This window comes from Brassica napus, chromosome A10, assembly GCF_020379485.1.
Source record: "Brassica napus cultivar Da-Ae chromosome A10, Da-Ae, whole genome shotgun sequence".
NCBI classification, from domain to species: Eukaryota; Viridiplantae; Streptophyta; class Magnoliopsida; order Brassicales; family Brassicaceae; genus Brassica; species Brassica napus.
The window spans coordinates 7,669,604-7,682,332 of record NC_063443.1 but is presented as its reverse complement, the minus strand read 5'-3'; the positions used below and the strand labels follow the sequence as shown (position 1 = coordinate 7,682,332).

The following is a 12,729-nucleotide window of genomic DNA, read 5'->3' as shown; positions in this document are numbered from 1 at the left end:
TTTAGTTGTTGTATCATTTGTATGTTATGTGTGTTTAGTTGTTATGTCCTCAGTCTGTGATGTGTGTTTGGTTGTTATTATGTTTAACTTGTTGTCTGCTCTTGAGTTATTTGGAATAGAATTAGTTTTTCTTTTCATAATTTGTTTATGGTGAATTGAGATGGGATATCCAAAGAAAGGAAGGAAGAAATCACCAAAGAAAGTAATCCAGGCAGATGAAAAGGTTGAATTCGTGTGTACTTTATAACCACTTGCAGTTGAAGAAAATGTAGTATACATAGAAGAACCTATCCAGGCACATGAAGTACCAGAACAAGCACAACCAAATAATGTGCCAGGAGAGCAGCATAATGCCGAAGAGCCTGAAGGTGAAGTCGAACTATGTACAGATCAAGAGCTTGTAGTTGGAAGATCCCGTAAGAGAAAGCGTGGACCAACAAGAATGAAAGCCCTAGCAAAAGATCCAAACACCAGAATTTATGTTGATTTCAATTTATTGGGAGAACCTTATGGTGATGGTTCAATGAAGTTGTTTTCATATCTAGGTATGTTGGTAAGGGAACACGTTCATGTGACACTTGAAAATTGGAAAAAACTAATAGAAGAAGTCAAGACAGTGCTCTGGAAATCGATCCAGGTGACAATTTCTATACACCGAGCACGAATAAATGACAAGAATCAAATAATAGATATTTAATTTGTCTTATATGTGATTGCAGGCGAGGTTTGAAATAGATGATGACTACCAAAGGGATGCATTGCTTAAGCACATGGGAGCCTTGTGGATCATCCAAGTCACGCCTAGTCACTCAAATTAGTGAAGCGGAAAATAACCAACAAAAGATGAAGCTCAGACCTAAGAATGTTACTCCAGTTGAGTGGCGCAAATTTGTTAAGTTGAAAACTAGCCAATAATTCAAGGTATGGTTGTTGACTTGAGTAAGATATTTGCAGTCGAGTGGATTATGTATTAACAATCATATGATAGGTTGTGAGTGATAGCTACAAGGAGAGAAGACGCATACAAATTCCTCACACTTGCAGTTGGAAGGGAATGGTTAGACTTGCAGAAGAAATGGTCAGTATACATTCTTCCTGCTGTTTCCTTTTAAGTGGTTAGTTAAGGATGTTAAGACATACAATATTTGTTCCGGTTGTTTCTTAGAAAAAAAAAAGTTCTGAAAACCCATCTGGAGTGACAAGGCTTAAAATTTGGGTCAAGTCACGTACCAGATAAGATGGAACTCCTATCAACACAAATGCGGCTGAGAAGATTGTGAGTTTAAAACAAATATTTACTTGTCGTGATTTTGGTTGAGAGTTTTCTATAACTGAAGATGCTTTTGTTATTGGTTTATCTTCTGATGTGAAGGAAAAGGCAGCTGAGCTTGTTAATGGTGCTAATCCACCATGTGCTAAAGAAAGAGATGAGGATACACTAGTCCAACAGTTAGGACCTGATAATCATGGTCGCTTGAGAGTAATGGACAAAAATATGAGTAAGACAAAATTAGCTTGCTTCCAAGTGAAGAACAAGACTATGTCTGAAATGCAAGAGAAACAAATTGAACTACATGAAACGGTGTATCAGTTAAAAGTTGAATTTGCCAAAGTGAAAAACCAGATGGGAGAAGAAAATGAAGTGGGTGAAAACTCAGCTGCTAGAGTAAGTCATTAATATTACATCAATGATTTTTTTACAATATTGCTATGTCACATTTTAACTCATGACACTACGTAAAAGAGTGTGAATAAAAAATCACTGAAGAGGTGTCTTATTATTGATTGGGCTCATGAAGATGGAAACGTTGGTGAGGGGTGTATTCTCTCTTCCGACCCAAGTGATATAGTTAATGACAGTCGATTGGGCCCTATGGATGTTAAAGTCTTGGTTGATTCTGCTACTGAACCAGAAGCTTACCTCTGGAGACCTGCGAGAAACATGTTCACCATTAAGGAAGCTGTTGGCCATATTATTGCATGGCCTAAGAATAAATGTGTTGAACTTGGTCAGGGCCTCCAACCAGAAGACATTGCACCAATGGTAAAGTTTTTTCTGCTGTCTTAGTAGTATAAGGTTAGACCAAAGTATACTGATTTGGCAATATGATTATATGTCTGTGACAGGGTTCAAGAGCAAATTCTCTCAACAAATGCCAACTACTGGATTTATCCGATGATAGTGTGGTTGTTGGTGAAGGACGTTAGCAAACTACTGAACCAAAAGCATTGGTTAATGGAATTCCACACGGACCCAAAGCAGTTAAAGTCTTTATGGATGTGATACCTGAAATATTTTTATGGAGGCCTACTTCGGAGTTGGCATACCTTGAGGACTGCTTAATGACGTTTATATCATGGCCTGCTAGCAAAGTTGTCTTCAAAAATGCACCAGACGGAACAAGTAAAGTATCTCTTACACGAAACACTGCATCGTCAGTAGGAAACGCAATAAAAACAATTCTAAAAATTTCATCTCTCAGTTCTAAGTATCCTACAGCAACAAGTGTACAAAAAGGTCATAAAGCTCCTACTAAGAAGTATCCTACTGCATCAAGTCGGGTAACATCTTTTGTTTAGCTTTAAAATAATATTGTAACCATTACTGTCTGAGTATGATTTGGATTTGTATGGGTAACATTGCTATATGTCTGTTCCAGCAAAATGATGGATCTGAAGCTATACAAGTGAACCAGAAGTGCAAATTGATGGACATTGGTGGAAGGAAACATGTTGTTGCCGAAGGACGTGTGCATTCAATAGACCCAGATCAAATGGTCCACTTTGTACGATTGGGTCTGAATGCATGGCCAATTGATAAGTTGGTCATCTTTTAAGATGCACATGTAAGTGTCTGATTTCTGGTTTCAATCTTTCATATGCAACTGCTAAACTAATGGGAGTTTTTGATTGTTGCAGCATGGAGGGAATGAAGAACTTTGTTCCAGAATTAGCTAGTTTTAGACTAGGCTAATGAACTTGTTTCTTAAGACTTTGCTTTCTGTTTTCAATATGTTGTTTCTGCTCAAACTTATGACTTATGTATTTTCCACTTATGAATGTTGGTTGCTATGAAAAAGGTTGGTTCTTATTGAGGTTTTTCTTATTGAGCAAAAGAAAAAAACAACGATCGACAAAAAAAAATGTTATTCTCTAGTAGCATAGCTTTTAAAATGGCCTACGAATTAGATTATCATAACGTATTATAACTCATTACAAAATTAAATATAGCAATTACAAACAGCTATTGTAGATAACCTATAATAGCACGTAATATGAATCGTAATCAATTTTTATAATTAACAAATCGTGTTATAATAATATTAATCACAACGTTCATTTATTGCCATCGTATCTACACTTAACGTAGCGTCAAAAATGCTATCGTAAAGTGGGTACCTATGATGGCTGCCGATGACATAACATTGGCAGTTTCGCTATGAAAGCCCAACGATAGCGTTTATCGTGAGTTAAGAATGTACATATTTCTTGTAGTGGCCTCTCCGATTGATATCTCTGAGTAAAGTAGTGAAACACAGAATCATGTAACCACCACGATTATCTCGTCAACCGCCGCCTCCAAAAACCAAAGGTAGGTAACCATTAGAACGTTTCAAAGATGAACCGATGACAACAGAACATGAACACAATTGAAATCGAGCTAACACCAAAAACTAGTCGACAAAGCTTATGAGGTAGGCCGGAAATGATAGCCAAGAAGTAAAAACGACATGAGAGAGGATGAGCGCTGGAGAAGCCACAAGGTGGTCGTAGACGACCACTCCGAGAGCAACTCTTCTTGACGCCACACGCCTAAACTTGAAGCACCATCACACAATAGAATACCGCAAGCAGAACTCACCTTAGAAGTAGTATGACCTTCTGAAGCTCTCATGGCGGCGATTACAGTGAACAATACAAGCTGAGACACTAAGGCAAAGTCAACAATCCACGAACCGAAGCCGCCGCAAACCCACCGGGACTGAGCAGATCCAACCGCCTAGACATCGGATCTGAAGACGAAGTCGTCTCTTCGCCATCACGTGTTGTCACTGGTCGAGTGAGTTGAAACCCTATGGATGAAAATGGAGACCCACTCAAAAGCCCAAAAGCCAATTTCTTGACTGTCACCATCACTCCAAACTCACACTGAAACCAGAAAACCAAGACGAGCACCGGAACCAGCCACGGTTCCTTCGCCAGCGAGGCTCTTCTTCCAGGGTAAAGGGTATATCAAAGGGAGCAAAGGACAACAGAGAAGGAGTAAAGGGGAAAACTGAGTATGAGGAAAGAAGGGACCTCCGGCGACGGCGGAGAAGTCCATATAAGCCAAAAAAAATATTTGTTCAAAAGCTGTGGTCAAGAGAAAAATAAGATAAGGTGAGAGAAAAGTCTATTGTTTTAACTTGTAGTCTTCCAACAACTAATTTATATCTATTCAAATACAGAATTAAGAATGAGTAAAATGACTCTCCTAGAGCAATCAAAATGTGTCTACATTCATGAATTAAGTGACATGAATGAGAAGCAATTTTAACAGAGAGTCCCACGACAAAAACCAAAAACAAAAGAACAAAAAGATGACATTAATATTCCCTTATCACGGATTTAGATTTTGGACACAATACAAGTTACTTTATTCCACTTTATTATGTTTCGACACATACTGTATAGTTTTTCTTTCAACAGAAAAGAGGAGTATTAGTAAAGATTTCAAATAACCGAGTAAAAGAGGAAAAAAAGAAGAGAAAAAGAATCTCCGTAATCTTTAAAAGACGAGGTCGCATTACACAGAAGCTGACTATGATTTGGGAAAGGTGAAAAGGCATACTTGTCGTAAAATAAATGGTTAGCAGTGAACGTCATTGTACGATGATGTTGACACGCCGATCGAAGAACACTATTCTTTGTCGATGTAATAATTATTATTATTATTCCACCCACTCTTCCTTCACACACAAAAGTAAATTATTTTCATTTTCTAATTGCTTAGAGCGTCTTTAAGAGGGTCTTCAACATGTGTTTCAAATATATTTATGTTTTATTGTGAATATTTTAAAATTATAAATTTTTATTTCAAAATATTTAATTTAAATAGTTTGAGGTAGGTTTATAGTTATAGTATTTTGAGAACTTTTGTGAGATCCCAATTATAAAATTTGTTCAAAAAATAAAAGTCTCTTGTATTTCCCAAATTTATTTGAAGAAACATTTCTTTTCTAGTAAATTAAAATGTGTCCTTTTGCTATCAATTCTTAATTTTACCAAAAACAGATAAAGTCATGGAGATTTCTTTAATCAAAACCTAGGACTCACTTTTTATTTTTTTAAACATTATTTTCTCTGTTTTATTGGTGATTAATTATTAAATCTCTGTTGTATTAGTGACTGATTAGTTATTAATCCAACTAGCACCACCAAAAGAAGAAAATAAAAATCTCTTATCTTCCTACTTTCCTTTTTTCTGTCAAGAAAAAGCAAACTTAGACTTTAGGGCTTGTGGCTCTTGTAACACAGAGGTAAACACAGAGCAACACGAGATCTATAGCTCATGCATTTCTCAGAAATTTTCGTTATAGGGTTTTACTTTCCACACCAGTTTTATTCTTCTGTTCTTTATTTTAGTTGTGCTAATTATTCCTCATCTGTAAAGGTAATTTTTCGGCTGATTTTCATCTGAATTTTTGTGTGTCCTTTGGTGTTTCTGATACGAATCTAGATAAATCTGGTCTTGAATCTCCTCAGTTTCCTACATATTCCTCACATTGACTTCTGATTTTGAATCTCCTTGTTTTCTTAAGAATCCATTTCTTGGGTTTGTCTGAAAGAAATATCATTTCTTGGCTTTAGTAAGAGTCTCAATCTCAATCTTGAAATTAGTATTGTAGGAAGATGGTGAGAGGAAAGATCGAGATAAAGAAGATCGAAAACGTGACAAGCAGACAAGTCACGTTCTCAAAGCGAAGAAGTGGTCTATTTAAGAAGGCTCATGAGCTTTCAGTTCTATGCGATGCTCAAGTTGCCGCCATTGTCTTCTCTCAGAACGGAAGATTATATGAATTCTCTAGCTCCGAGTAAGATTCCTTTGCTAATTATTTTCATAATTTACATATGTACTAATTCCAAATCTTTCTCTACATATAAGATTGATTGAGTGCCTAGAACTTCTGTAGTGAATAGTTCTCTCTCTTTCTGTCCAAATCGTACCTAGAGATTTGCAATATACACACGTTAAAGATTTGCCCTTTTTTGCTACCTAGTTTCTGACTTTTCTTAGAAATTCATTATTTCTCAAGTTTTAGTTCTAGATGGTTCTTCTTTTAGTACTTCTGGATTTTATTTAATGAGCTAAAACATAAGGATACCAATTAACTGCCAACTTGAAAAGTTTGACTAAATGTTTGTTCTTCAACCACGAGCAAGTGGATTAGGGTTTTTAGAAAAGAGGTTTCTTGATCAGTGAACATCGTACACCTTGGAACTTAAACAGATTCCCACTTGGCTTCTTAGTTAGAACAATTAGAGAGAGAAAAAATCCGACAGTATAACTACATTGTAAAACAGAAAATCATATAATATAGGTATATATATGTGAATGAGAAAAGATCATAAATTTTCTCTTGGGCTATCCAAAACTTTTCTGTGGGTTATTTCACGATTATATATTCAAGTTTGTCCTACTTTGCAAAGCCATCTAGATTTGATACATTTTCCGTATTATAATTTCCCTTTGTTTTAATTAGTATTCCGTGCTTAACAACCCCTTGTGCATACTTGGATTTGGTGAATAGAGAAAGGAATTCATACATATATATATATATATATATAATGATATCAAAATTAACATCTAGATTTATTAATCTCCTTTGACAATCATAGTAGTCTGTATTTATATACTTTTGAGAAAATTCACATATACATTCACGTTATCAAAACAAGATACCATCAAATACATGCGGTGTACAGTATATTGTATGCAGTAATAATAAGTAAATAATATATGATCTTTTCTTATTCCAATTGCACATATATATTGTGATAAATGGTATACCATTTTTAACATACTCACGGTTTGAAAATAATGCTATCATTTACCAGTTAAAATCTCCATCAATTTTCACTTTTCCACTATATTTTACAGCGGTTTTACCAAAATTAGCAAACATCACAAATACTAAAATTAATTTTCAATTTTTTTTATCATTATTACGTGAAAACTGTACCTTGTTCATCCGATTATTCCGCTAATTTTCATTTCAGCTAACAGTCAAACCCATAACTAATTTAGATAAACTTCAGTCATCTAATAAATACTCCCTCTGTTTTTTAAAGATGGATGTTCTAGGAAAATATTTTGTTTCCAAAAGATGTATTTTTTTATGTTTTCAAAGCATATTTTGTCAATTAATAATGAAAAATTGTGTGTTTCAAAAATATTAATTACATTTCTTTTAATCCTATTGGTTTAAAAATATAAGAAATATAAAGTTACAAAAAACTATGCATTAATAACTAAGTTTTAATATGGTTTCTTAATAAGTGTGAAAATCCTAGAACATTCATCTTTAAAAAACAGAGGGAGTATTTGTTTTTGCGTTATAGCAATATATTTTTATCACAATTCTATTTTTAGTTTATTAAGAATTTTCTATCTCTATTATTAAAAGAGAAGTACCCATTAGAAAATACCCCTTAGTTTTTAAAGTTAATTACACTTCTATGCCACTAAAAATTAAATTGAATTTCATATTTTAATGCTTGTCTTTTTCAGTTAGATTAATGTGTTTTCTTTATTCAAATATAAACTTAATGTCATTAAATGAACCTACCTATTTTAATGCTTGTCTTTTCCAGTTAAATTAATGAGTTTTTCTTAATCAAATTTAAACTTAATGTCATTAAATGAACATAAAAATACATCATATTTAACGTAGCTTATTACGGACGAATTCAGCCCAATAATGAACTTGAATTTTATTTTTACGAAAACGTGAATCACTTGACATATGTAATATTTAAAATATATTAACTACAATATAACAAATGCATATAACCTAACTATACTTTAGTTTGAAATGATAATGCTCAAGTTTTATATAGTCAACTTACATCATGCATCTATAGATGTACAATATTAAAACCACCTATAGTTTTCGTTTTCTTTATAGGATGTATCAACCAACCAATCATTCTATTGATTTTCTAAGCTTTATAAAAAAACTAATCAATAAATACAAACTCGAAATCCAATATCTTTTATTAATCAAAACAGAATATCTTCAATGTCGTATCTTTAATGTACCTATTAAATATAGAAACTGTAACCATAATTACACTAATTATAAGAATAGATTTGATTCCAACCAATTGATCTATTACTTTGTTAATTGATTTGCTTGCAGAAGAGGAAAAAATAAATTTAAAATTTGTAAGAATATAAAGATATAGAGATTCCAACCAATTGCCTAAATTTGCGTATGATTTTCGAATAATAAGCTTCAAATTGAACATTGAAAAATATATAGAGATTTTTTTTAATCTTTTACCGACACAGAACTTAAACAAAACAAAAAGTTAAAGGTAATTTTTTTTTGTTGCACTTCCCGGAAAAAAATGGTTACAACATGGGCTTTCATAATACGGTCTTTTAACATATTAATTTATGGACATTTAATAATTATCTTGACGAAAAACAAAGACTATAAACAATTTATTATTAATAAAATTATGAAATTATTTATAATTTGATGACTAATTCATCGCCCTTTTTATATGTTAAATTTTTCATAGAAGTTTAAAAATCATTGTATTTCTTTTAAACATGTATAACTGATTTATAATCTTTTATGCCATACTAAGTCATAATATAATATTTCTTCATATCTTACATTAATAACCATACTTTTTTTTATATATCGTCTACAATTCTCTAATTACACTCTAATTACGTCTACTTGAATATTCGTCGTAAATAGATGGTTTAAGATGCCAAAAAAATATTTAGTTGGTGAATATAATATATCAAACATTACAAATACATCATTTAGTTAAATAAATAACCAAAAACCAAAAATTCATATCCGCGCGGGTCAGGTCTAGTTTCTACTGATTTTGCTGTACTTCGATAATCAGTTATACTATACATCATTATACTATTCATGTAGCATATCAGTTATGCCCATAATACTTCAGCTCATGATTTTATCATCATCACTCGATAATCAAAGCATCACCTGTGAGTTACCTTTCAGGATGGAGAAAACGATAGAAAGATATGGAGATTTTAGAAATGAGTACTTTGTGCTAGGGAGGCCCCAAGTACAACCATACCTGGAGGTACTTTATGTAAACCAATTCTTGATTTAAGTTTTTTCTTCAGTCAAACAAAATTTGATATATACTAAATACTCCGCATTTTTTGGGATGTGAAGGAGCTGAAGAAGGAAATGGATATAATGGTTAAGAAGATTGATCTCCTTGAAGTTCAGCAACGGTTTGTATCTCACTATTACTACGGTTTATTTAAGCTAAAAATATTTTGTTTGAATCCTAAAATCTATTTGAATGCCACTATATATGAAGGAAGTTAATGGGGCAAGGTCTGGGTTCGTGTTCAGTGGCAGAACTTCAAGAGATAGATATTCAGATTGAGAAAAGCCTTCGTATTGTAAGATCAAGAAAGGTACAATTACAAAACACACACACACACCTATTGGAATAATGCCTTCATTGGTTCATTTTGGTACGTAGGCTGAGTTATATGCAGATCAACTAGGAAAGCTAAAAGAAATGGTAAATTTTCACTTAGTAAGATATATAGAGATTTAAATTGATGGGATCGTTTGTATGCAATTTTTATTGATCTTTCTTTATTTGATTCTAGGAGATAAAAGTCTTGGACGAGAGAAGAAGGCTACGTGAAAAGGTAAATACGCATACACTCATCACAAGATACATATTAAAAGTGGTATGAATTTTAACATTTGCACCAAAAAAAAAGATACATATAAACTCACATATAACTTATATAGTTTCTACCTCGACGTTTCGCAAGAAGTTTAGTTTCGTAGAAAGTCCCATCTCATTTTTAAACCTTCTTCTTCTTTTTTTTTTAAACCTTTTTCTTGTGAGCAGAATCATGGTTTACTTAAAGATTGGTTGGTTTGAGTTTGAGTTTGAGAACTATGCAGGCAGTGATTAATGTTTATTTGAGTTTGCTTTTGGGTTTAATTTCATGGTTAATTAACTTATTGAAAACTTAACACTGTATGCAAACGGAAGGAAAAACCTTCCATTGGTGTTTGACATTTGAGTTCGCATATTTCAGAACTGTTTTTGCAAATTGAAGAATATTTTGGTTTTAGAAAAACTATAAAATATTGCGGTAAAAACAACTGAAACCTAGTTTAATCCATATATGACCCTCTATATATAGAGAGAAGGGCTTGATTTCATTAAGAGCTAGTTTTTTACTAACTTCCCACTCTTGATTCTCCTATTTAATCATGATTCGTTTTAGTACTCGCATCAGTTGGCACTTGGCAGTTCCATTGTTAGGAATGCTTCCTCTATATCATAACATATACTAGTTACTCTCTTAAAATTTGATTGTTTCACAAACGCTTGTTTGGTGTTGGTTGAGTTAATAACGTACAGCAGTGTTTTAGCCATACATGTTACGAAAAAATACTATGTTTTCAGGAAATCAGAGAGAGGTTGCTACGACCACTGCTGCCAGTAACATTACATACAGAGAAAGGTGAACCCGAAGGTGGTTACAGAACCAAACATTCATCAGAGGTCGAAACCGATCTATTTATTGGATTGCCTGTGGCTCGACCATAATATTTCACACTTTCCTTAAGTTTGCTTATAGTGTTATAACTTCGATTTGTTGTTTGTAAATTACCCTATAATTTATGAGCGATATCACCATCTCTTGTGTATAAAACTTGAAATAATTTGACCTGTATAACATTTTAAGTTGTCACTTTAGTTTGTTTTTTTGGAAATAATGATACATTTTGTTTCTATGCAGATCCATCGAGAGCCATTAAGATGGTAAGTCCATGTGTATTGGCTGGAAAAATTATTCGGCCCACAAACTAATTTCTCTAGAAATTGTGTCAATCTGGCATCGTTTTAGCTCAAAAACATGAGTGAGTATATGAACTTTTTAGTTAACAGGAGTCCAAATTAGACAACCAAACAAGAGGACACTGTGACAACCTGTCCCGTGGACCACCCGTTCCGTAGACCTCAGGCTCACAGCACTGCAGCGCATCGACCTCAACTCCTCCCTTATGAGTTTTCACTAACTCCATAATTAGGTTGTTGGTGCGCTTTGAACCTAGGACTTCACCCTTTAACAACTCTTCCACAGGACAAACTGTCACCAATTGAGAGAATATAGTTATATTGGCGAGATTATGCGTGTTAAAGTTGACATCAAATAAGTATTAAGAAAATAAAATGTTAAGAGTCAATAAATTGATGTCAAATAATTTTTATAATTTTAAATTTTTCAAATAAGTATATATCACACAACTAATCAAACTAGTTACAAAACTTTTATTAAAAGTTCATAACAAAAGAGGTTAAAATAATTAAAAACAAAATTAAGTAATATATATTTTAATTTTCATTAATATAAATACAAATAATATAATTATATAGTTTTCAAATATACTAAAATAAAAATGTTATAACATTAATTATCACAGAAATGTCAAAATATATTGATTTTGTGAATGTGATTTTATTTAAAAAAATATTTATGCGCTTTTAAGCGCAGATCAGAATCTGATTTGTCTTAAAACAAGAAATAGATTCACAATACATAAGGAAACGGAAAAAAGAGAGAGAAAATGAGGCCCTTGTGTTTAAAAAATAAAAGGAGGCCCTTCAAGAGAAAAGAGCATAAATGAGTAATAACTTATAGCTTAGATATTTACATATTCAATAAACGAAAGAAAAATATTTGAATTCCTTCTTAGCTTAAGGCAAAATCATTTTTCTACATCTTCAAAGAAGAAGAAAAAAACCATAAATAAACTGAAGACATTTACAACCAACTCCATTTTCTACTCCAAACATCAAAATAGAGTAAAATATGCTATAACCTCATTCCATTTTCAATTACAAAATGACGTTATAGCTAGGGTTACTCCATTTTTTGAGTAAACCTACTCTTTACTCTATTTTAGAGTTAAACTTTTTTTTTCATTAATAGGATGCTCTTTTAAATCTGATTTTAGTTCATACTTAAATAATATTTAAAAATAATACAATAACATGAAAAGAAATATGATATTTCATAAGAGATTATTTACTAATTTTACATAAAATGCATAAATTGATAAAAAAAATACCAAACTAAACGTGAAAATAAAAAATAAAAATAAATAATAAATAACATAATTGATTTAATAATTCGATAAATTATTTCTGGAACCACCATGATCGATGAAGTATTGCACAAACGATGAAAATGTACAATTTTAAATTTTTCTTGCTCACTTTAAGAAAATCATGGTAAAGAAGCTCATTATTCATTATGAAATGAATTAGTTGAGCATTTGTGAGAAAAAATATTTTAATGCTTCATTTTGAGCCAAAATATGCTATACTATATAAATTTTATGATTTATTGTACTTTTTAATAATAAATGTCTGATAAATTATATTTTATAAACATAACATAGTTGGGTTAGTTGATAATCTTTTTAT

The 12,729-nt window shown here is 32.2% G+C and overlaps 1 protein-coding gene across 5 annotated transcripts; it reads left to right on the top strand.

The window, feature by feature from the left end:
• The first annotated feature begins 5,060 nt into the window (after positions 1 to 5,060).
• Positions 5,061 to 10,992, top strand: LOC106422924 (MADS-box protein AGL71). Of its 5 annotated transcripts, none has more exons than XM_048742744.1 (8): positions 5,061 to 5,519; positions 5,889 to 6,074; positions 9,252 to 9,336; positions 9,432 to 9,493; positions 9,583 to 9,682; positions 9,751 to 9,792; positions 9,884 to 9,925; positions 10,702 to 10,992. In XM_048742744.1, the coding sequence occupies exons 2-8, from the start codon at positions 5,893 to 5,895 to the stop codon at positions 10,843 to 10,845; spliced, it is 657 nt and encodes a 218-aa protein (XP_048598701.1). In that variant the 5' UTR covers positions 5,061 to 5,519; positions 5,889 to 5,892; the 3' UTR covers positions 10,846 to 10,992. The 5 variants fall into 5 exon arrangements, with proteins under 5 accessions (XP_048598701.1, XP_048598700.1, XP_048598702.1 ...); XM_048742743.1 differs by having other exon boundaries at positions 5,063 to 5,519; positions 5,881 to 6,074; XM_048742745.1 differs by lacking the exon at positions 5,061 to 5,519 and adding an exon at positions 5,523 to 5,653.
• Positions 10,993 to 12,729: the final 1,737 nt, after the last annotated feature.

Bases quoted from the DNA above. Each gene is read 5' to 3' on its own strand.
- LOC106422924 (XM_048742741.1), top strand. From the start codon at position 5,552: ATGCATTTCTCAGAAATTTTCGTTATAGGGTTTTACTTTCCACACCAG. The intron at 9,494-9,582 runs GTTTGTATCTCA...CTATATATGAAG, and splicing joins CTCCTTGAAGTTCAGCAACG to GAAGTTAATGGGGCAAGGTC. The intron at 9,926-10,701 runs GTAAATACGCAT...CTATGTTTTCAG, and splicing joins GAAGAAGGCTACGTGAAAAG to GAAATCAGAGAGAGGTTGCT.